Below are 26,250 nucleotides of genomic sequence, written 5' to 3'. Positions count from 1 at the left end.
TAAGCACTACAAATATATCTAAAATAACTTTTTATGGATTTTACTGTTGGGCCAAATACATGCAACCACTGCCTCGTGAGCTAATTTACTTCTTACACAAAACTTAATCATAAATACTTAGTATTGTATAATCTCAGTAAAAATTTGCACCCAACTGAGCTTCAAATACAGTTTCAGACTCTTCATCATTCAATGTGCATCCATGATGCCTTTAACCAGAATAAGATACTTGTAAAATGTGGACAATACACACACCAATAAATATTCAGCATGTACAAAGAAAATCTTACGGTAAGGGGTATAAAGTTATTTGGCTACAGCTTTTTAATTAAAAAAAAAAAATTGTCAAGGCAGAAGCCTTCCAATGGTTCTGTATTTTCCCTGTGACTACACTTTTTCCTACAGTAAATGACAACCTCATGCAAACCTCCTTCTGTTTGGTTTACCTGTTGAAAACATTCATAAAAATGCAATAAAAGGAGGCAATACAATTCATTTACAGCTCAGCACTGAGGGATCTGTGATCCATACTGCTCGAGCTGTGAGTAATAACAATTTCTAAGTTAGGCCAGTAGTGTACATGGTCCACACCATTTTCTCTTCTTTCTAACATCACAAGGTTCAGCAGCTTCATAGACGAGAGAATTGTGAAAAACACACTGGCTTTAACTGGATGTCCCTGTTGAAAGCCCAGAGGAGGGTGGTGAATGGGGTTACATCCAGCTCACAAGTGGTTCCCCCCAAGGGTCAGGACTGGGATCAGCTCTGTTTCATCTCTTCTTTGACGATCTGGACAGGGGGATTGGGTGCACCCTCAGTTCACAGGTGACACCAAGTCAGGCAGGAGTGTTGATCTGCTGGAGGGCAGGAAGGCTCTGCAGAGGGATCTGGACAGGCTGGATCATTGGGATGAGGGAACTGTATGAGGTTCAGTAAGACAAAGTGCCAGATCCTGCACTTGGATCACAACAATACCCAGCAGTGCTACAGGCTGAGGGCAGAACATGGGAAAATGCCCTGGGGGTGCTGCTCAGCAGGGGCTGAACATGAGCCAGCTGTGCCCAGGTGGGCAGGAAGGCCAGTGGCACCTGGCTTGTCCCAGCAATGGTGTGGCAGCAGGAGCAGGGCTCTGACTGTGCCCCTGCCCTGGGCACTGTGGGGCCACACCTCGAGTGCTGTGTCCAGCTCTGGGCCCCTCATGCCAAGAGTGACATTGAGGGGCTGGAGCGAGCCCAGGGAAGGGCAGCGGGGCTGGGGCAGGGTCTGGAGCACAGGTCTGGTGAGGAACAGCTGAGGGAGCTGAGGGGCTCAGCCTGGAGAACAGGGGGGTCAGGGGAGATCACTGTCACTGGTCACTGATCACTGTCACTGATCACTGTCACTATCACTGTCACTGTCACTGTCACTGATCACTGTCACTATCACTGTCACTATCACTGTCACTGTCACTGATCACTGATCACTGTCACTATCACTGTCACTGATCACTGTCACTGGTCACTGTCACTATCACTGTCACTGATCACTGTTACTATCACTGTCACTATCACTGTCACTGATCACTGTCACTGATCACTGATCACTGTCACTATCAATGTCACTGATCACTGTCACTATCACTGTCACTGATCACTGTCACTGTCACTGGTCACTGATCACTGTCACTGTCACTATCACTGTCACTGATCACTTATCTCTGACCACAGCTCTATGGACAGAGGCTGGAACCAGGTGGGGGTCGCTCTCTTCTCCCCACAACAAGCGACAGAACACCAATTGCACCAGGGGAGGTTCAGATTGGATATTAGAAAGAAAATTCTTTGCTGAAAGGGTTGTCAAGCCCTGGGACTGGCTGCCAAGGGAAGTGGTAGAGTCACCATCCCTGGAGTTAATTAAAAGAGGTGTAGATGTGGTGCTCAGGGACATGGGTTAGTGGTGGGCTTGGCAGTGCTGGGTTAATGGCTGGAATTGATGATCCTAAAGGTCTTTTCCAACCCAAACAATTTCACAGTTCTATGGTTTCAGTCTTGATCACCAGGATCCCTACTCTAATCATATTAACTTTCATTTTTAAAAGGCAAAATGTTGTATGATCTGTGAGGCCTGACCAAACAGGCACTCAGAAGAGAATGTCAGATATCCTTTCATGTTTGAACTAACATTATCAACTGCTGCATGTTTAGACACAAATAAAATGTTAAATTAATGTAGTTTATTTACACAGGTTGATGCAAGTATGTGTGTAAACCAATGGGCACACTGTAGCTTTGCATAAACAGAACACTCCTCTTAAGGGAACTATGAATAAAAGCTTTATTTAGCACAGCAGTAATTTATCCTCTAAACAACTTCACACAGTTAGAGGGAATAAAGTGAAAAACAAAGGAATAGAAATGATTAAAAGCTATTTGCTGTGATACTTCACTAGAAATGAAGATTATAGAGGGCAAGAAATTTCCAGTCAGGACAAAAGGCTTTTTAAATCTTTTAAATCTTTTGTTGTGCCTGTGACTACAGGTTGAAATGATTGATTTTCCTCTATGATAGTGTCTTAAATTGTGTGTCACATAGTCAAAATTTAAAGCTTGATAGGTCCACAGAACAGTTTTAAAATCATTCAAAGAAGCTCAAAATTTAATTAGGAAAAACATTAGACCAATTAAGACAAAATGGTAATATAAAATATTAAGGTAAAACATGTATTAGCGTGACATTTGCATTTTTATGAAGTATGAATCACAAAGAAATAAAAACTGCTGCTAAATTTCAGTTAAGTCCCTTTTAAAAATCTTGTTTCCATGGCAATGCTGAGGATGTAAGATATGGATTTTTTATTAAAAAAAAAAAAAAACACAACAGTTTAAATGAGAAATAGCAACATCATGGCCTCCTTTCAATTTCCTAATATGCCCAAGAGGCACAGAAAATAAGTCACCAAGACATCAATGCCAGGAATAATGCAGAAGGACAGACCCCTACTTATCCCACTGGTTTGCAGTATGCTGCTAAATAAACACATTCACCAGTGTTATTCTGCTGCAAACACACTAATTGTTAACAGGCAACAGTATTTTTACAATCTGAAGGCCTAGTAGAGCCCATTCAATCAGGAAAGCTTAATAACAGCACTCATTACCAAGATGAGCTGAAATTCCACTACAAAGGCTACCTATGACAAAAGTAACCAAGTGATTATTCTTTTACATTCCAGATCTAAGAAAAGTTGTTCAAGTCTCTAATGAGTAATCAGGGATTGAGGTTTCTAGGCTACAAAAATCCTGTTATGGCAAAAAAGGCAGAAACCTAACACCCAAATCAATACTGTATTACTCTCTCCACAGGCAAGAGCTGCTGGGTCAGGAAAATCATGAAAAATTCATAGTGAAGGTGGTCAAGTCATCCATAAGATAGAGAAAATAATGCTATATCTAAAGATCCCTTGAGCAATCGAAGACATTTTATAGATTTCACCATGGATAAGTGCTGGTTTGTCTCATCTATGTACCTTAATACTGTTCCTCTCTTATTTCTAACAGTAAATGAGGATGGTCTGGTCTATATTTACTGCCTTTCCTATTTACTTTTTTAATTTCTATCTCTTTGTGCTCCACTGTTGTTTCAATAGCTATCCTCAAGAGAATTCTGAGTCACCCCTGCTAGAAGAAAAAGCAGGTAACACATCTTGGAGGAGCCCTCCACCTAAATTCCTCAGCAGGGATGAGCTTAATTCAGGCTAGGAGAAAAAGTTAGGAATGTCTGCTCCTTTTTTTGTGACATCACTTCTGCCAAAGGGGAGCAAGCAACAGCCTTCATTTTTATCAAGTCAAAACTCTCAAGCATAAAAAAGAAAAATACAATTTTATTTCATATAAGGGTATTAGAAGGAAAAGAAGTGTTTCAAGACACACATGTGGAAAAGATTTGAGCATGATTAATAACTGGGTTTGCACATCTTCATTCCTCCTTCAGCATCAAATTTATGCCTAACAAAACAACAGTAAAAAAAGTAAAATGGCAAAGCAGGTCCCCCTGTACAATATATAATAAAGTAAGTAATAAAAAGGAACCCTGACAATAGCGAGAACTGATAGAAATCTAACTGCCAGACAGAAGACACAGCACTTTCTAAAGGTTCATAAACATTTCTGAAAACTGGGGAAAGGCACATTCTTCCACAATGCACAGAAATCCAAAGCTTTCCAGTAGGATGAGCTGCACAGTTATCCCACACCTGTAAAAGATTTAAACGTTCTATGATTCAAGACACAAGACAGTTTGTGGAAAATGGATATAGTCATGATTAAATCTGTTATGCCAAAATAAGATAAACAATGTAAGAAAGACTGTGCATCTCTCTGCCACTGAGGAGAAAGAATTAAATTAAGGATGAAAACTGCTAGTCCATTTTGTCAATTGTCTGCAGGATGCAGTACTGCCTCCTGTTCTGAAACAGCAATCCCTATCTAGTGAGCCATTTAAGAAACTGTTAAAGTTTTTTATTGTGTTTAAAAAATATTATTCACCTGTGAATATAATTGTCCGAGTATATTGCCTCTCTAGATACACATTAGACTCAGTCATGTGCAAGTTCTTGGAATAACCTGGAATATAATGAATAGAGGGCAAGACATGTTCTCTCTTAAACCTGAATGTGCTGGACATTCACCTAGAACATTAATAAACATCTCTGACCTTGTTATATAATGCCAGTCAAAGACCCAGAGAACAATTCCATACATCAAATGTATTCCATGTTTTTAGTTTGGATTCCTTTTCTTTAGGAAAATTAGGAAAGAATATTGGAAGCAAAAAAGCAGGAAAAAAATTAATTTGGACAGTAGTGGGAGACTTAGCTCTGAAGGCTTATATAATTTTACTTGAAAGCACATGAGAGAATTTATAGAGATTGGTGCCAAGAAATATAAAGGCCAATTTTCCAAGGTGCTAATAGTACTGAAATGTCACTAAAGTCAATGGAAACTCTGGTTATTTTGCACTTCTTAGAAAATGTTTGAAAATAGCAAGTCCATAACAGGGACCTTGTGAAATCACTTGTGGCACCTGTATTACCCTAGCAGAGCAAATATCAGCACAGAAAGCAGAGGTTATTTTGAAGTTGAGGGGTGAAATCAGCTGCAAGGAAAAAAAGGATTCATAACTGGCATCATGTAGCATGATCAGTATGTATTCACACCATGGGCCGGGACCACAGAAGATGACACATGTTAATATGTGTCACCAACACACTGCTGTATGAAAAAGAGTGTTCAAACAAACTCACCAATGATTGTTCTTGAATGGTAGATCAGAATATTTAAGGTTGGGGGTTTTTTAAACTACATTGACCAACGTCCAAATCTATTAAAGTTTTACCAAAAAAAGTTTCCCAAAGAAAACAGGTTTTCTAGAGAATGACACAAAGTGTCATGAATGCCAACATTTCTGGGGCTGCCAGTACTTCACTGTACAGGGATTATTATTTTCACCTAGGCGGACATAGCAAAATGTTACCTTGGTGAGATGAGGGTAATGGAAATCTGGTGCATCACTGAGAGCCACCTGTGGGGCTGAAACACTGATTTTTGTCAGAGCTCTCCATTGCCACCAGCTGAAGTCTGCTGATTCCAGAGTAACCCAGCCTGTGGCCAGGTTGTGCTTCAAATACCTTATTCAGAAGTTTCCATTTACATGGTTTAGGTTTCAAGTTCTCTGGGTTAAAACACTTGCAAGAGTAGCACAAAAGATGCCACTTGTCTTATTTTAGCTTATGGGTATTTATTATGTATTAGCACTAACATGGTTATTTGCATGGCAGACAGAATTTTTCTTTTTTTCATTTCTCCCCACAGAAGTTCTCTAAAATATTCTGTTCTAAGACATTCTTATAATAGCATGCAGATACAAAAAGTATGTTTCATTAGAAAAGTATGAATTATTGGGAAAAGGAATACACTACTTAAATAAACAAAATCACTGTTTCTTGCATAAAGATAAGGATACTCCCTAGGAGAATGTTGAAAAGTTTGCATTTGTTCTTGTTAATTATACTCTTTATCATAAAAACCAGGAAAAAAATTCAAAATATTTTTCATTAATTTTCCACATATATATAGCACATCTATTAATAAAATAATCTGTAGTGTAGTAGAATACATTTTACAGCCTGATAAGCATTGCATTACATACAAAGTAAAATGGCTGTATCATTTACTGTGCTCCTCTCAGTTAATATCTGTAACAGCCTGCATCTTCTCACAATATTCTAACTTTACATTACTACAAAACACAATTTCATAAATTGTAAAGGTCTGTACAAACAAGGAATGTATTTTAATACAGAAAACTTGACACTATCACTGCACTTTTCTTCATAAATATTCTTTTCTTTCTTTGACATTTTTTTGGCTTACACAACAGGGTGCCAAACATTCGTGACAGCTTACAATAGAAAAACAATATTGCTTTTAGTTAACAATGTTAGCTATGAATATATATTGACAGCATTTTCACTGCAGATTTGCTGCCAACATAATACAAAGCAAATAGCATTCAATATGTTGGAACACTCAGGGGAATTAAAGAGTTTCAAAAACAAATTTATGGCATTAGGTGCTGAATGCTAAATCTAATGAAAATGCAAATTCAGAAGTATCTCCTGCACATACTTCATGCAAAGGAACACAGTTTGGCAAAGTGATAAAATTAAGATTGTTTAAGTCAGGAGAAAATTATGTTAAAATGCCTCTGCTTGTTTGGCTTTTTATAAAGCCAGTTTTACCACAAAGATTAATTTTTTTCCAAAATTCTTTCTGCTTTTCTTCCTTGAAGTACATCAGAGAGAGATCATAAAAAAACCTCTGAATTCAAAATGCTCCCAAATGTTTTGAGAAAATACAACTACATCATTTTATAACTTTAATATTTGTAGCTTCACTACTAATCACATACAAACCCAAGCATCACTGTTCCCTTGAAACAACAGAAGCTGAGTTTTCCATCCAACTCTGTACATTTATTATCTACAAAACAAGCAAAGGAGTGCATAGAAATTATGATTTAAATGTTATAAAATACAGTAATTTACTGCAACATTGTAGTCTCATCTCCTATATATTAACATGTATTTTTAAAATCAAACATTTCTTGATCGTACTTTATACCTGACATGACACTAATAGTTTTTAAACCATTTACAAAGAAAATTAATGGAAGTTAGCAATACCACAATGCCAAGAAAGCAAAAATTTATCAGATTTCATAGCTGTTGAAATAATATTTTTTTATTAATTTTTAGGTGAACTTGACGTTTATCATGGCTGAAACATAACAAGCTATTCAACACTTCTATCTAACAGTCCTTGTAAGACATATAAATATTATCTAGGTTTTAAAATAACTTGTTTAGATAGACAAAAAATTATAACAAATTCTTCATAGGTTGCACTCTGGTATTCGTGAAGGCATTTTGTACTCTCTAAATAACAAAGAAAAAAGAAAAAGAAAAAGGAAAAAGTATTTGTAGAACAATATTTAGGTTTAAGCACTGAAGTATAAAATTATTATAATCCATAATTATCAAACTCACTATAAGACACAGAAATTTATGAATTTCAGGTTTATTAGAAAGCTGAATGAAGCACATTTTAGGATTAAGCTTGGCCACCACATACAGTTTTCCATGAGGCTCATACTACTTGCATTATAGAATAGCCTAAACTGCAAAATTATGCAGTACTTCCCACTCTGGCGAGAGAGCCACAACTCCACATTTAGATCTGCAAAGGAAAATGAGGAAATGCAAAGATTCCCTTTTGCTAAGCTATGAATTTCAAAACGTGCTTTCGAGCTCACCCAGTGCAATATGGACCCGTGTTCTCCAAGCACCAAACGAGCTGATTTTTTAGAAGCTGAAAGACTGAAACTGGTGAGGATGGAATAAACACAGTTAATTTGTTAACGTCTACTCTGTCTCTTTTCACTAACTGTCAAGGAAATCATATTTTACATTTTTTTCAGTATGTGCTTGGAAAGGATTTCCCAGTAACCTACACTCACTCTCACTGAAGGGTGACAACAGAAATCAATATGTGTCTCTGAAGAATAATCTAGCCAAACATTTACATTTAGAAAATTCATTGTATCTATGCATGAGAAATTCCTGGCAAAAAAAAAAAAAAAAAAAAGAAATTATCTCCCTGCATACATGCCATCTCTTTTTATAGGCTGATTTTTATAATGAACCGGCTTTAAATCAATAAAATAAATATATATAACTCCATGTTAAATAACAATTGACCTAGGTAGGTAGCTATACTAAACTCTGGCTCAAAGAAATCCTTCTGCAGCCATAGGGAAGAGACAACCCACAAGGAACAGCTATTGTAGTTTCATCCTGGATATTCCAAGGCCATGGAATTGCCATTCCACATGCCTGCCAGGAAGGATATGCGGTTTAATCTAACAATTGAGGTGATTCTAAACCTAACACTGGAGGTACTCAGCATCACTGTCAAATTTGCAGGGCCAGGGAATGCCCTGCCATGGACCCCACAAGACTCTGTAGGGCTCTGATTGTGGGATTAGTTTTGCCCACAAAGTTCACAGAAGATCAGAACACGAACACACAACAAGCTGCAAAGCTGCAATTCTGCTTTCCCTGCATCACCCCTGAGTACAACATGGTCCTGCATGAAATCATGCAAAGGGAAAGGAAAACCTGCTGGGAGAATCTGCACATTGGTGTAATGCTATTTTTATAAAGGTTTTAATAAACATTTCTGCGAAGCTTCATGAGAATTTTCAGAGGGACAATTAACACAACACCCTCCAAAAATTATACTGCACAATTAGAAAATTAAATAAGTGTTCTGTAGAGCACCATCAGTTCAAGACAGGAAAAAATTGCCATTCCAATAAAAGCTTGTTATAATGTTCAAGGTTAAGGCTCTGAATTCATGCATTTTGGTGTTTAGTAGGACAATACATATATTAAGTGGGCAAAAATTTTGGTAGCACTGCTCTTCTCAAAGTTGAAAATTATAATTAGGAAGTGTTTGTCCAATTTGTTGTCTCTTATCTTGGAAAATTATTAGGGAAAAAAGAGAGTGGTAAACAGGAGCCACAACCCTGCTCAGTGACTGGCTTAGAGAAAACAAATATTTTGGGCAGATTATTTGTATTCCTTATGCCAAGCCACTAAAAGCTTCAGAAAGATTATCCTTTCTATTACAATGTAAACGCCATTCAACAACATGCACTAGATTTAGCAGAAAATACATGCAGTTGTTTTAAATCTATGCTGAATGTGTTCCACGGTATATACATCCTCTAGTAAAAGGAGTAATAAAAAACTCATTTCTACTTGAAAAAACCTGCCGAGTTTTAGTTCCTACATAACATAATGCATATTTAGACTATCATGTTATTCTGTAAAAGATGTCCAAACAAGATGATTTGATGTTGGAATAGTCATCTCAGAACAACCAGAGCAATGTAAGGTAAAATAATTGTCAAGTCAATCTCTAGCTTACACTTTATTGCAGAAATAAATTGAACTCTGCTCTAGCTTTTTGACACGTAATTCTGATACTAATGGGTTCAAATCCATTTCTCTTTGCTCTCCTTCCTAACAGGAAGCCTTATGTAATACAGTGTCAGAAATCTACCAGTTACTGGCTAATGTTTCCCTTAAATAAAAAGTCTCTGCCTGTAATAGTATTAACAGCTGCCATCAGTTTACAGTAATGAGCCTCAGTTCATCATGGTAGTGCTACTATGAAAATTAGAAGCTTCCATGGAGCTTCTCAAATCACAAAAAAAATTACCAGAGCCATCCTGAGCTGTGGTGTAACAGCAGATGTTGCCTATCCAGGGTGCACAGGTCAGATTCTAAACTGGGGGAACTGTACTCAATCATCAGAATCACTCAGCTGATTATTCTGCATTCTGTATGTAAAATACAGCAGCTCTATGTTAAGAGTCATCTTATAAATCCAGTGTTAATTTTCCTTAATTTCTCAAAGCAGATAAAAATGCACAGTAATTTTACAGAGTATTTCACAGCTTCTTCAATAGATAAATTAAAATATATTTTGCTGGAAGAAACTTAATAATTTTATTATATATAATGTAATATCTCAGGTAGCCTATACAGTTTTCCAGTTTCAATTAACAGTAAAAACAAACAAAGAAACAAACAAAAAGGAAAGTATCTACAAATCATGGCATTTTAATTTTGCTCCCTAAAAATGTGAAAGTGCTTATCTTAATGCTCCAGAGTTTTATAAACTAAGCATATACCTGTGAGCAGTATAGCAAAGGAACAAAATATTTAATTGAGATGAGGATGGAATTTTTCTGTGGCATTTAGCATTGTAGGAACTTTGCTCCCTCGGAAATCAATGGGAGACCTAGATTATTCCAAATTTTTAAAAAATTAAAAATTATTCTGAATTTAAAAGATAAAAAAAATCTAAAAGCAGGAAAGTTCAAAACATTTCATCTTCACTTCTTCAATGTATGCTTCTACATTCTGATATAAAGACTTTTCAGTAATAAAAGGAAAATGAAACCAAATTTGCATGGAAGACAATTCACTCTGGAACTAAAAAAGGGAGTATTTAATCAGAAATCAAAAAGGTTTTAAACTGAAAGAAAAGTAAGCATGTCACATCACTGACATCAAGATCATCACAGCGCTGATTTTGTTGATGACATCTATAATGTATTTTTGACATTTTGAGTGACAGATGCCACCACCATAGGAAATTAAACACACCTGGCCATTAGTTTCCTGGAGGCAAAAGGCAGTGTTAAATCTGAAGAGTACAGTAGGTGTGCAATAATTACTGAACACTGGAATCTGAAATGTTCTTACAGACACCTGGAACAGAGAAAGTTTATGAATTTAACACTGCCTTGCCAAGAGTGAATATTTCACCAGGACAGAGGTTGTTCTGGTAATGCTGACTGTTTCCCCTGTTTACCAACCTACCTGCATTCATTACTTTTAAAGGATGATACCTGTCATGGCAGCTTTTCATAATTTCATGGATATGCACACTATATTGCACTTACCAAAGTTTCACATGCACCCTCTATCTATTCCAAGCACAACTGAATTATCGATCCAAAATAAAATTATACGTACTTGAAAGGATTCCAACTTGGAAGAATCATCATTTATAAATCTAATTTTATACATGACCAATATAGGCACAAGTTTCCAAAATGGTAACATTATTTTTCTTCAAAACTGCACCACGTTCAATAGATTTTTCTTTTTTTAAATGTTGAGACACACATGCAATCTATTTTAAATGTCATCACTTTGTTTCTTATTTAACTATCATTTCATATGGCTTCCTCAGTAAGTAAATGATTACCTCAACTGCTATAGGTATCATCTAACCCCGTGCAACTTTTGACTTATGATAAAATTGTACCACTTTCCAACCCAGGGATCAGTAAAACTACTTTTAAAAATACAAAGGCTCCTTTGAAATAATCCATTTTAATTTTTAATACGAATTTCAGATAATTCAAGCCCTTCCCTAACAAAAAGTAACAGGCTCATATTACCAAGTGCTATGGTACCACAAGGTCTTACAAAATTTGCATCATGATTCTGCCTCCATCCTTCTTTTCCCTTTTTTTTTCCCAAGTTGAAGGGCATGTGCTACTCAAATAAATAATCTTACCCTGTAGAAAAGCTGTTACTAAAAAGTTATTATCCAAATGCACTCACCTCAGCCTCCCGTGTTTTCTAGGGAGATAGGTGTAGATTTATGCACATGTTTATAAATAAAATATACATATGCACACAAACACAGCTTTAAGGAACTTGGCCAGTGCAGGATATGAAAGCAACATTGTCATACACAGAGATGCCATCAGATTAAACAAAAACCAACTTAAAGTCCAGAGTTTTGCTGTTTCTAAATTCTAAAAGGAATCCCAAAGGATACAAACACATACCTGATTTTGCTCAACTGTTGTCATATTTGCTAGTGAACACCAAAGAATTTTCACTGAAATCATTCTCTGAGATTAATTTTCTTTACTTGATTTTTCCTGATGAAAATGTTTCAAGACATCTTTGGCTCCTTTTTAACCTTACAAAACTGATTATAATTTCAACCTTTATGCAGTATTTGCTTTTCTCCAAGGGAAAATAAATCATGATATGATATGACATGATAATGATGAATGATAATGACTGGCAAACCCAGCAGCCTTAGATGCATGCCAAAGTTTAAATTTTAACCAAATTCAGCCACAAGAACTGATATCCACTATTTGATAGCCAAGAGAAAAGGAAAAACTTCACTCACATATGAAACAAATAAAAATTTGATACTGCTCTAACTAAATCAATACTAACACTACAGTAAGCAGGAAATGAAAAGTTATAGCAGTGATGCTACTCACAGTTACACCTTGAAGTCAAAATGGGAATGTGAGCTGGTAGTGTCAGCTGGGTTACTGATGTCCATTTAACCTCTTAAATATAGATGGTTTTCAAGAAAAGTATCAGAACTAAGGAAACAAAATAAATTCATATGACAAAAGAAAACTGGGATGTGAAAAACATCAGGTTTTGCCTACCTGTGTAAATGGTGACTAAAATACCAAAATAAAGGAAGAGTTGGACATCTTTTTCTAGAGTGCTAAAAATTCACATAATGGTACATAAAGATGGGGAGCAGCTGAAAGCTTCCTAAACAGGGAAAATTCAAATAATCCAGTGATTTTCCTTGCAAATTATTATAAACAGCTATTCGGATAGATTACAGTAGCTGACCAGAAGAGGATTAATAAATTATAATGTAAATTATTAATAAATGAGTGATGTATACCTAATTTATTAAGAAGGTATAAGCAATGAAACACACTAAAGAAATTATGCATTTAAGATGGGTTAGGAATTGTTGCAAAAAAATGCTTTATTCATTCACTTCAAATGTATTCACTTGAAAATTTCAAATCTGTACTCTTTCATAAAAGCCTGCCCTTTTACATATGCATTTTCCAAAGCTAGGTAAATGCAATATAGCCTTTAATACACAGTAAAGAAAATATCTGTCTTCTCAAATGAGAAGCTGGAAAGAGTATAAGATGTTATAAAGCATCTTGATACCAGTAACTAAATCCCCAAGTGACAGTAGAGCAAAGCATGTCTGCTTAAGAAGAAGAAAGTAAAAAGGTAGCCTGTTTCCAACTTTAGCCTGCTTTTGATGTCATATTCACTCCATCTTACTTTGGATGCAGCTTCTGCAGGAATTAACTGCACAGAATGAGTTCTTAGGTCAGAAAAAAAGGTTGAGTACCTCAAATTATGCCTGCTTTTCTTTTTTTCCTCCCTGCTTCTCCAAAATGTGTCAGTTGGTATAAAGAGAGACATTATCTCTCCCTATACACGTATCACTCATATCTTTAAACAATCACAGCTGTAGCATCATAAAGAAGCAGTTGTCTGCTAAGGATCATTGAGTTGTTTTAGGACAGTGAAAAGAGGCCTGAACATATTATAAAATCCACTGTCAATAACAAATATTTCCTGAATATCTAATCAATTAAAGATAACAGAGATCTTACAGCCTTTTCTATTTTACAAAACAGTGTAGGACAAAAACCCATAAAATTCTACAGTGACAGTTCCATGCATTCATAATAATGTCCAGCTATGATAATGTCTGTCTTACCTGGGCATCCTGCTTAAAATTCTGAAGAGCAGGCTATCCTTTTTCCTGGTCCATACTCACACATAAAAAACCCAAAAAAAATTCATGAGTCAAAATTCTAGTTTCAGTCCAACAGCAACTGAAGTAACAGAGAAAATGCCTTTGAAGTAAATAACATTTGGTTCTTTGATTTTAACCTCAATCTGGATTGATTTATTAACTGTAAGTAACGATCAAGTCCAAGCTGCCAAATATCCATTCTTCTCCTCTATCCTTCTTGGTATATTTTGTCAGTACCTTTGTGATGAAGAACTCCAAATGTGTTTATCAACACTTACAGAACAAAATTTGGCACTATTAGGAAACCCCTTCTGTTGGAAATTCTTTTTTTAATCTCAGTGAAAATACCATTTCTCAACATGATTCATCCAACAGCAGAGCTCCTCAGGGTACACACACACAGAATTTGTCATGAGGCCTAGATGTGCATTAGTTAGTGGTATAATATGGCTGCTGAGTGTTAAATCAAAAATCCTCAAATATTTTTAATCCTTTCATTGCTTTCTTGTATTTAATACTTATCTCTTCTCAAATTGCTCAAAAGAAAATTTTCTAGGACAAAGATCATATTTTTCCAGTGTAGTTACAGTATCTGGAACAGTGAGTGTCAAGCACTTGACAAGAATTTCTGACTATAGCCCTCAAAAACAATAATCATTCTTTTCACCTGTAAAATCCTCCAATATCAGTATACCAGCATATTTTTTATAATTTATCACACGTACACACATTTCTTTTTTTTTTCCCAAAAAGCTCAAATGAATCACTGTTGCTAGTAATAGCATTAAAGCCATTCTAGCTCAGAGGTAATCTTGCACCTGAAGCACTGTGTATTTAAAATACTTGAAATGCAATTGGGAGATGAAATTTGTTCATCCAATTTCCGACTGTGCAGAGAAGAAATTTAGCAAAATCGTAGATGGTGTTTGAAGGGCCATGGCTGAAGTGAATAGGAAGCAACCCCTGCCCAGTAAAGAGCATTATCAGGAATAGAGAGCAGCCTGTGACACATATATAATTAGAGAAATTGGAGGCTTTGCCCATGAGACCATGTGTTCCACAGCAAATCCTATTTCCTTCACTCTCCCTTTCATGGATATGTGTAAATCATAAAAGTCTATGTATTTTCTTTACATATAACATATCAGTTTCTTTTTTTCTTTTCCAATATTGGTGTTAATTGAACTTACCAAACAAGTAACAAAAAAGAATCATAGCTCACATCTTTTCAGACCAACTGAGTACCAAGTCAGAAACCATGTAAGGAGACCAAAAGACCAAATTTTACATCTTCCAGGTATCTTACATGATGGCTCATTTCCTCCCATAAATATATGGCATTAGCCTTTTTTAAAAATCTTTTTTACCTTGTTAAAAAAAGTACAAATAAAACTGACAACAAAAAATGTCTGTTGATGTAGATGCCCAAAATGAAGTAGAAGCCCAAATCATAAGGAGGAAGAAATTAATTTATCAACATCCAAATTTAAAAAAAAAAGTCTGTTGGTTCGACTTCAATGTCAGGAAGTGAACATCAAATAAACCAAGTTTATAATAAAATTCTAAAAATAATTCTGGAAATATTAGGGCTGTCACTGGCATGGCACAGAGCTTAGCTCTATTACCTATGAAGCACAACAGTAACCTCAAACATACGTAACAGAAGCAAGGAAGCAATCACTCTAAAAAAGACTTCTGTATGATAGGGAAAAACAAATTAGGCCTGAGTTTCCATAGTGATGCTGCAACAAAAGGCTGCTGCAATTTCCAGCTGTCTACAGCGAGACAGTAACAGAGCAAAGGGACTCGAGCCCCTTCTCTGTAAATTGGGATTAGCATACTCAGAATTATCCATTAAATTTTAGTTCCGCACTATAAAGAAAATATTGAAGGAACTGGAAGAGGAAGAATAATAATAAAAACAAGAAGTTCTGCAAGAAGCAAAATTACTAAATGCTATGGATTTGGATTTCATGGTTGGATTCTCTGGTATCTTAAAAATGCAAATTCCAATGAATACTTTCTCCTATTCATCTCCTCTGTGGATTCTCTGATGTTTAATAAGAAATGATCTCATACTATAGCCTGTCTGCCAGTGGGAACACTAATGGGTCTCTTGCCCATCTGGCAGCCTGTTTTCCCAAAACTTACAGGAATTCCTGTCCAGTGATGCTGAAACTGGCCAAGAGTTAAGAAGTTGAAGGAGAAAAGAGAGGAGAGGGGATCAGCAGCCATACAAACACCTAGGCTAGCAAGTAGACAGTGTGATCATATAAGCTTACTTCCTTGGGAAACTGGGATAATTATCAAAGGACTGAAACATTCACTTTGATGAAAGTCCAAAGGCCCCAAAGCGGAAAATACTTAAAAGGTAAAGTGGTCTATTGGACATAGGGCTGAAAGAACCAAACATGATAGCTAGGTTGACACACAAATGATGAGGAATGTTATAATTCACAGAAATATAAATGTTAGTCAGGGATGATGAGGATTTATTCGTACCAAGAGGAGTTATTACTAAGCAGAATTGCAACTGGGAATTGTGGGATTAAATAAAGGAAAGCTTTAGGCTAAAAATCAAGCAACACTGTAAGTGAGAGGAGTCCATAAAACAGTTTTGAGACATAGGAAATGGAAGCTCCATGACTTAAGAAAATTAAAACCAGAAGAAAGCAAAGAGCCTGTTTTCTTATAGAATAATGCATGGATAATGCATTCCAGCAAGATTAGCTGGAATGTCTAACTGGTCTTTCTTTTCATTTATCAGTAGATTAATAACACAAAATTCTGCACTAACAGATAATATAAAAAACAAAAATACTTACTTTTTGTGAGTCCTTATCCAAAAGGCTGAAACCAGACCTCATATATATAGGTGTATTGATGTGCCTTCTTCACACGTTACTTATATAATATATCAAAAATAAATGCAATATTACCCAGGTAATGATTTATAGAGAGCTATTAATTATCTACTTTTATACATAATGTGATCAAAGGTCCTCTGTATTTGTATTAGTGCAACATTTTGAAGCAATACTGAACAGTTTGGGCTTCCTTGTTACTGTTTTCTAGTAAAACATAAAATAATCAAAATGCAGAAAACAAATTGCATTACACAGTACGTTTGATGCAGCAACTTCTAACTTTCATTTAATATAGCTGAGCTGCAATGACTAATGCTGCCCATGGCCTGTAGTACAAAGACCTAAAAAAGGTTCCAGACTAGATTAGGTCCAGGCAGGTCTCATTTTAACGGAAATTGGAGAGATGAGAAAAAGATTATAGGAGCACACATTATAAAAACAGACCTCACAAGTCAAACTTAATAGTGGAACCATTCTCTTTCATGTAGACAACCATGAAAACAAATATCCTGTAAGCACGAGATATATATTGTATCTTTCTACCCGATCTCTTTGCCTCCTTGAGACAGATTCCCATTCATCTCATGACTATATAATTTGATCATAGTTGAGTAAGGCACAGCAGGGGAAAGGGTCTGTCTGATAAAGTATCAGGCTCCAAGACGATAGATAAACAATTTCATGATTTCCAGTTGTAACAGGAATGATACAGTGCTGGATATTAAGATATTAGTCTCGTAGGAATACAACTATCAAGCCTCTGCATTTTCTCTTACTAAATATGCTTTATTTCCATTAAGTAAAAATGACAGACTGATTCTGATAAACTAAGGCTGGCCACCAGAACAAAATTCAAGGCGCATGTGAAAAGTGAAATGAAATTTTTTTATTATTATTTTTCCATGTGAAAGTTAGTATATAACTTTTATTAGTGATAAAATAGAGCAAGGATGTTTCTTTCTCAAGGGGCATCTTTACTGCAAAAAACATTCTTTAAAAGTAAGTGAAACAGTTGCCTATCAATTTGCTTCACATTTAAACCTCCTCTTTCACAAGGGACTCGTTGGCACGCAACTCCTCTGCTACAAGTCACTGGGGAAATGCCTGTTTGCACAGCTACCCCATTGTTCTACAGGTATTAAATGAAGGCTTGAGTGATAATATTTGAACAGCTATGATGGACTTCTTTTTCTTATATTAACACACATATTTGGTTAGAATGCAAAAGCACAAATACATGGCAGCCATTATTAATACCAGTTCTGTTAGTTGGCAAAAATTATACTGTCTTTGCAATTACCTCCTGTCTTGGATAGCCGAAAAGCATGGTCATACCCACTCCTGCTGATATCTGCTTTTGTTTATAAAAAATTCAAAGAACAAAGATACATTTTAAAGAAATTTTTAGTTGCAAACCCGGGGTGTCATCTTTTTTATTAAGTAAACATGTTCTGGAGTAAGCAATTTTTGAGGCTATCATACCATCTAATTTATTATCACTTACCTGTGATTCCTTCACATTTTCCACAGTGAAGTTGAACCAGACTCGGAAGCGTGGGTTGCAGGTGTCTGGCCTGATGAAGAGGTCATACTCAAACTCTGTGACATGGTCCACACGGCCAAGGTTCCCTACCAAGAACAGATGAAACAGGATGAGTTTTAATGAATGCCTGATCAACTCTCCAGGAACAACACTGAGAAAAGTTTTTAAAACTTCTACCTCCATTGGTTAAAATATACGAGTAAAATAAGCCTTGCAAGAGTTCACAATTATTGTTAAAAGTAGTTCAGAATTATTGTTAAAGGCTTCACTGTAGTCATAAAATAAAATACGTACCAGTAAGCTACATGCATATGAATACACCAAAAAGAAGACAACACAGATTTTTATTATTCAATCAAATTGACCTTTTGTCTCCTCTTATCTGAATATTCCAATTATGTGTTCTAACATCCTTTTAATTGTTTCCCTTATTCTTTTTTCACTTTTCTACTGATGTCGCAGCACATCTTTTAGTCCCCACCTGTGAGGACTTCTTTCCTTCCAACTGTTGCTCAAGTTCAAGTCCCTGTAACATTAAAGAGTCCCCAGATTTCTGCCTGGCCCCTCTGGCTGTTGGTCTAAGCATCCCTCTCTCCCCACAGATGGTCCAGCCTTCATCTCTTCTGTGATTCAAAAACCATCGCAATCCCTTTCCTTCACCATTTACAACCACTATCACCTCCTTCCAAAGACACAAATGAGATTTTGCTTCAGCTTGCTCCCAGTGAATTTCATGGAATAGTATTTTTAAATATAGTCAGAGCTACATTGTCCCCTATGGCATTATTCAGCAGGCAACCACACCGGCTATAGAAATGAAGTTCAGCACTGGAAAAACCCACTAAGTGCTTTTAAATTGCTAAAATGGCATTTTTCCTTTGAAGTGTGCCAAGATTTTTAGAGACAGGGTTTAGACTGTCCATTTCATTTATCCACTACAAAAATAAGACTTTACATTTTCCTGATCCAATCCAAAACCCATCTCATCTTGTAAGACAGGGCCATGTTTTAGCTCACATGCTAAATTATATTTCTTTTTTTAAAGTAGCACTGAAAACCTGGGTTTATGGTTTCAGATATATTTCTGGGGCTAGATATATCTTCTTGGGTTGGAAATATACTGTTGGGTTCTAATGTGTATTTATAAGGTTATTTGAGCTAAATGATTCCCTCTTCAGAAAGTCCCACTGCAGTCAATAGGACTGTTCTCTGGCAACACATTGCTCAATACCAGCATGAGCAGCAAAATTCAGCAGATCTGCTGCTCTGGGCTGGAAAAGAAGAGGGAAAAAGACATTTTAAATTCTGTTTATCAATACACTTCCAGGATTTCTACCTTATCCTAAATTGTTTCTGGCTTTACTAATGGAACATGCTTAATCTTCTCTATTTTTAATGTTATCCTTTACTTTCCTACCCACATCCTTCTTTTCAGAAGAAAATTCTCTCCACTGCTTCCCTCTGCAGAGACCTGCTCCACGCTCTCAATCTGTTCCTGAGGGCTTGCCTCAAGGAGACACTTGGCATTGGAAATATTTGAAAAAACAGCTCTATTGCAAAGCCAGAATGCCTCTGCCAAACACAAATAATGTCACCTGCCATGGTGGGTGCCCGTGCCCAGGTGCTGGAGTGGGCTGCAGGCCTGGCTCTTGGGGAGGCCGTGCTGCCCCTTTCCCTTCCAGCTTGTTCCTGACACTCCCAGATGGCTCCAGAAAGCCTCACCCATGGCACAGCCCAGCCCCTCAGCCCAGGTGGTGAAAATGTGTCCAGTGAAAGCCAAAATCCTACACAGGCAGAGGGGTGAAGGAGCCTGAGGAGAGCTGAGGAAGAGGAGAGAAGGGGATGCTCTGGGAGCCAGGACAGAGAGTCCTGTGTCCTGTGGGGAGAGGTTGGAGCAGGTTGGTGTCTCCTAGAGCAGCATTGACCCACAGAGGACCCAGCTGGAGCAGGTTGGTGTCTCCTGGAGCAGCACTGACCCACAGATGATTCAGGCTGGAGCAGGTTGGTGTCTCCTGGAGGAGCATTGACCCACAGATGATCCAGGCTGGAGCAGGTTGGTGTCTCCTGGAGCAGCATTGATCCACAGAGGACCCAGGCCGGAGCAGGTTGGTGTCTCCTGGAGGAGCACTGACCCACAGATGATTCAGGCTGGAGCAGGTTGGTGTCTCCTGGAGCAGCACTGACCCACAGATGATTCAGGCTGGAGCAGTTTGGTGTCTCCTGGAGAAGCATTGACCCACAGATGATCCAGGCCGGAGCAGGTTGGTGTCTCCTGGAGGAGCATTGACCCACAGATGATTCAGGCTGGAGCAGGTTGGTGTCTCCTGGAGCAGCACTGACCCACAGATGATTCAGGCTGGAGCAGGTTGGTGTCTCCTGGAGCAGCATTGACCCACAGATGATTCAGGCTGGAGCAGGTTGGTGTCTCCTGGACAAGCAGTGACCCACAGAGGACCCAGGCTGGAGCAGGTGCTCCTGACACGACTGCAGCCCTGGGAAGGGAAAAGGCCCAGGGCAGAGCTGGGGAGCAAAGAAGGATCAGCCCTCGCCCCTTGCACAGCTCCTTGTGTGAGGAAGATGATCCTGGGAAACAGGGAAGGGCAGGGACAAGGCACTGGTTTAGTTTCTCTTTGAATTTCACAATGCAAACCTATTTTAACTGGCAATAAATGAGTCTCCCTGTCTGCACCTCCACCCAGGACCTTCTTCACCTCATTTTCACCTCTGTCCTGGTGAGGAGTGGGGGAGAGAAAGCACTGGGTGGGCAAAGCCAGCTCACCACTGCTCCTTGTTTTATTTTTCATTAAATTTCATGCATAAATGACATAGCTGGCATAATAATATTCCTTGGATATTTCAGGATTTAGGTAGTCCAAGGTATTCATCCCAAAAGTTTAGATTCCAGTTGTGTCACAGGTCACAGATTTAGATCTCTCTGGACAAAGTTTGGTGTGTGAATTCACTTGAGCCTGAGCTGTGCATGTGATCCTGGCAGATTCTCTAGGGTTAAGGCAGCAGGCTGCATGAACACAGATGGTGGGCTAGGTCCATCTTGTCAACTAATAAACTACTATACATGCCTCCCAGCAATCCCAGAAATTCCAGATATGGATTGCATTATCTGCAGCACAGAGCAGAGGTGCAAATTTTGATGCAATTACTCCCAAAGAAGGAGACAGAAGCAATTAAATTCATACTTAAAGTTCAAAGACCATTAAAAACTTGTACTGCAAGGCATAAGAAACTAAAAGATTATTAAGTGAATAATTAAAACAGAGCAAAATGAGACCTTGATTTTGATCTTTTGCACATTTCAGTTTCTTTTTCAACATCAAGCTAACTTGAACTGGATAGGGAACAGATGACCCACTCAGAACTGCTTTACAGGGTCCTCAGGATCCCTAAACTAGCACTGGAGAATTGTACTGATGTCAAGGGAATAAGGGATGGTGAAGAGCTGGTGTGCTGAAGCCACTGCCATCCAGTCTGCTCTGGAAAACCCATCTCAAATCCAGCAGAACCCTTAAAATGTAATCATCTGTGTGCTTGACTCCTCAGGAGCCCCAACATGGTTTTCTCTCTTGATTTGAATACTCCTTTCCCTGCTAATGCACTGGGGTTTTTTTTCCTTTTGTGAGTTTATTGGTTTATTATTAGTTTTTGCCTCTTACCAGGCACACATCAGCTGCCATTGTCAACCTGCAGCCCTCTGCAGTTTGGTGTCATTTGGACATTTCATTAGCCCACTATTTCTTCTCTGTCTTCCAGATGCTAAAGAGGCTGGACTGAGCACTAATGCCTCCGGTAACTAATTCAACAAGTTCCTCGTGCTCAATAGACTATTGTTTGTAATATCACAGCCTTTGCTCACAATCTGTCAGCCTAATTTCAGCCCACATAGCAATGTCATTAAACAAGACAGCAGTTTTGGTACAAAGAAGCCAAGAACTGTAGGAACAAAACACCTCCTCACTTTAAGAGATGCTTTGTAGAAAACTGATAATGCCACCAAAAAACATTTCTTGGTGTCCAAGCAAGGATTTAAACTTCCCAGTGTTAATCTCATAAAAAAAACTGCACAGTTTTTGTCTTGCCTTCAGAGTGCTCTAATCATGGGAAATGCATTTATTCTAATGGATGACAATTATATTCCAATACCACAGGTCCCACAGTGACATGCATTAGAAACTATGGAACAGGAATTAAAACATTGATTACAGCATTCCATTTAGATATTAAGCCATTTTAACATTTTAACACTGAAAATAAACAACTTTTTTCTTAAGTGCAAATCACCTCTAAACCGATTTTTTGCTAAATATATAGCAAGAGAGAAAACAATTTAATAAGTGGGTAGACAGCAAGTTCCTTCTGTGTCCCAGGAATTTCTGTGCAATTCCACAATGTATACACTGTACTTTGCAGCATCTGCAGCCAACAGTTTCTGTGCTGAATTTGTGACAAATGTAAGAAAAAGCCAGATAGCACCAATTTTGTGAAATGAACCTACCAATAGTTTTCAGTCATGGTACAACTACTGTATGACCCCTTGTGTGCACAGTTCTTATTCTGTGTGCATTGCTATTCTGGTCACTTGTGGTATCAGTAAGAGAGCCTGTTCACAACCTCATTGGTTGAGTATCTTCTAAAATCAGAGAAAGTCTCACACTACTGAAACATCAGCTTTGCTTTACTTCACTTTGAGTTCACGCCCATGTGAACTCATCACCACTCCATTCCATAAATACAGAAGTTGTATATATGAGAGTATACAGCATTCTTCAAAGCCTCATCACTCCATATCTAGTGATTAGCACTATATTTGGGGGTTAAGATTATACAACACAAGATATTAATGTTATTTAAGGTACATGTATGATTAATGAACTGATTAATGAGACCTGCAAGGGGAAAAAAACCAACAACATTATGAGCAAAAAAATCTGAACTGGTTGGCATTCTTGTTAAACTTCTTTTTAATAATGTGGGTGCACATCTGTATGCAAATGACTGTCAGACTACATCTTAAAAGTAAAACAAGTCATTTATTAGGATAGCCAGCACTTTGCAAAACATTTTGTATTTTCTCTCCTATGCACTCTGAAATTAGTTTTAGGGGTTTTTTTTTCTATTATTATTTTACTTTACAGAAATATTAGCATGGATCTTTTTAAACTGATGGGAAGATGTGAACAAATCAAATTCCCAAATGTCTATAAACTGACTTTCACTTAGCCTTGGGGTTTGTTTTTAAGGCATGCTCAATTTTCAGTCACAGTTCTGTTCAATACTCTTAGCATACTGAGAAAAGAGGAGACATACTTTCCTTTAATCATTCGAGCTGACATTCTTAATTATATTTGCTTAAATTACTTCACAGAGTAATGTTTAGTGCAAGGCTCTCAAAATGTGAATAGTGAAAGGGGTCAATAGCATGTTTCAAGTTTCTTTAAAAGTCAGAAAAAAGCCCAATGATACTATTTTATTAATCATGCAACACACACTTAGTCCTCATAAAATATTAATGTTATTGCTTCCTACATCAATAAAAAGTGTACTTTACACAAAGAAAGAAAACCTGCTGAAGAAAATGCTAGCTAAAGTTACTAAACATTCTAACAATTATCATAAAAATGCTAGAAAAGAAAATATAGATATGTTAAGCAATCCTAAAATCTTCTTAAACCGCACATTTTGCTTGCCTACAGAGAATTTTTAAGATGAAAAATAGACCTTGAGGGTCTTAGACAAGCCTGAGGCAATATAAAGAAAAAGGTCAAACACTCTGCTAAAAAGGACCGTTATCTTCAGAACAACAACTTATCAGCCAGCTTGCAGCCCTGCTTATTTACAGTTATTGGTCCCAGAGGAAGTGCACTTCAGCGCAGGGCGCGATTACTTTGTAATGAGTTTGCCAGAAATGGTAAAGGAAACTAATTTGTAACAATGTGCTGTTCCCGGCACATGAACTTTCTCAGACACTTTTTTTTTTGTCCGGCCATGAATAACTAACTTCAGCCTCCCTAATAAGCAGTGAAAACAGAAGTGCACTAAAGCCGACTGAGTCGCGAGCATAAATGTGCTGAAATATCAGTGATTATCCCTCTCAGCTGTCCATTACAGTACTCATGATGACCACCAATTCCCCTGTGGTGGATATATAGAATGCAGGTTTCAGGGGGTGGATTTGCACATGAAAATTAACACCATTTGGAAGAAAATAGCCTGCACCTGTCACAGATTAGCAACAAAAGGTCAAATGCCTCCTTTTACACCTAGAGCACTTGCATATTGTATGTCTTGCTTATAGGAGCCTAATTCTAGTTTCTTAATTCAGAAAAGTGAGCACCATGGTGAACTGAGGAGAAAAAAAGAATTAAATCTTGGCTAAAAGCTATCAATAAATCTATTGATCAAGATACATATGAATGGAAGTAGCTGAGGCAATCTCTGTCTCTAAAAGAGGTAGTTTTTCAAAAGAGAATTACACAAAGTGCTCTTCTGTTTTTGTCAATATGCTGCCAGGTTTTGAAATGCTATTTTTCATCCACACAATAAAAATCTTGACAAGTAAGCAATAGAAAATCACTAATACACTTGCAGCTGCATTTCAATCTATACAAATTTTTTAAACAAAAACAACCAAGGAAAAGATTGGAATATACATCATTTTCACCAGTTGAACCTGGGATCAAGTCCAAGATAGCCAAACAGTATTAATCTATATTTCATGCAACTCCACATTTCCCAGAATAAGGTAAAATGTTGAATATGGAATAACCTCTATGAAATTCATCCTTACAGATCATAAAACACATTGAGATGATAATGCAAAGAAATTTTATTGATATGTTCTAAATGGAACAGGAACTACAGGGACTGAGATCTGTAAAAACTTCACTCTAGTGAAAGATTAGATATCTTCTGAAAGGAGTGCATCTAGGACTATCAGATGTAAATTCCCACTTGCTTTATGGTCTTTGCCTGTGAAAAGAGTTCATAAAAAATAGTTTGGCAATAAGTCCTAAAGAACTTCTAAATAGTATTTGATTTCTAAATAGAAAAAAAAAAAAATCTAATGATATCTGAAAACCCATGACAGTTTTTGCATCGTGCCCAGAGCAATGTCAGCTCAAGATACTTGAAACCACAAAGCAAGACAATACCATAAAAACCACATATACAACACCTGTAAATTATAGTTTAAATTATTCAAATTGCACATATCAAACTCTGCAATGCAAAATATTATCTTCACTACCACAGTTAAATCAATGCTCTGCAGATAATCCCTGGGTACTCTTCACCAATATAGCATTCTTTTAAAAACCTGATGTTTCTGTTAAAAACAAAGCAATGCTTATGACTCCTCTTTTGGTCAAAAATCCAGATTTCCTTTGAAAAATGGTCAAGAATATCAAATAGGCAAAGCATTTCAAAAGTACATGGCTCAAAAAGCTGGATGCTTCAAACTTGAAGTCTCTTTTCTATCTTCCCTCCTCAATTAAATAAGTTGAAATTGTTGTTTCCATCATGTTTTATGTTTTTATCAATAGTGACATCCAAATAGCAGTAGATCAGTAGTTTTTGTGAAAAATACTGTATGGGAACAATGACTTAGGTCTTAGCAGCAGCTGGTAGAAGGCCACGTTCCATCTCTGCAAAGGGTAGATCAGGATGTAGAGCTCACAGAGGCCGAGAAACTCTGATTGAGCTTTTATTGTAAGCAGACCATGTGATAAAATCTAATTGTGACTGAGAGCACATGAAAATTCTAGTTTTACACTTTTCTTGTTTATCTATGTAAACAGCATTAAAATAAAATGTATTAATGGGGGGTATATAATTATGGATATCTGCTGATTTATTTGTTTCTTTTGGTGTTGATCTTAATTCATAACAGTGAGAGCCTGATCTGCTTTTCCACCCCTTTTCAGGATCACATTCAGAGTTCCACTGTCTCCAATACTCTTCCTCCCAGGTGACACAAGTAAGGTGCACTGGATCCATTCCCTGGGGGCATTTGGCCCATAGGCCTGGGAACACAGTTACTGCTTCTCAGTGGTTCCCAACAAGTGTCAAGAACAAATCTTTAATT

At 37.2% G+C, this 26,250-nt stretch overlaps 1 protein-coding gene across 6 annotated transcripts in view; it reads right to left on the bottom strand.

The window, feature by feature from the left end:
- LOC136560179 (BEN domain-containing protein 5) overlaps nt 1-26,250 on the bottom strand; it is an 883,159-nt gene that overhangs the window by 818,316 nt on the left and 38,593 nt on the right. For all 6 annotated transcript variants that reach the window (XM_066555873.1, XM_066555874.1, XM_066555870.1 and 3 more), the window contains exon 3: nt 18,114-18,238. In XM_066555873.1, coding sequence (XP_066411970.1) covers nt 18,114-18,238 — 125 coding nt within the window. The remainder of the gene's footprint in view (nt 1-18,113; nt 18,239-26,250) is intronic.

Source organism: Molothrus aeneus, chromosome 9, assembly GCF_037042795.1.
Source record: "Molothrus aeneus isolate 106 chromosome 9, BPBGC_Maene_1.0, whole genome shotgun sequence".
In the NCBI taxonomy this organism is placed as follows: domain Eukaryota; kingdom Metazoa; phylum Chordata; class Aves; order Passeriformes; family Icteridae; genus Molothrus; species Molothrus aeneus.
This window is presented reverse-complemented; position numbering and strand designations above follow the sequence as displayed.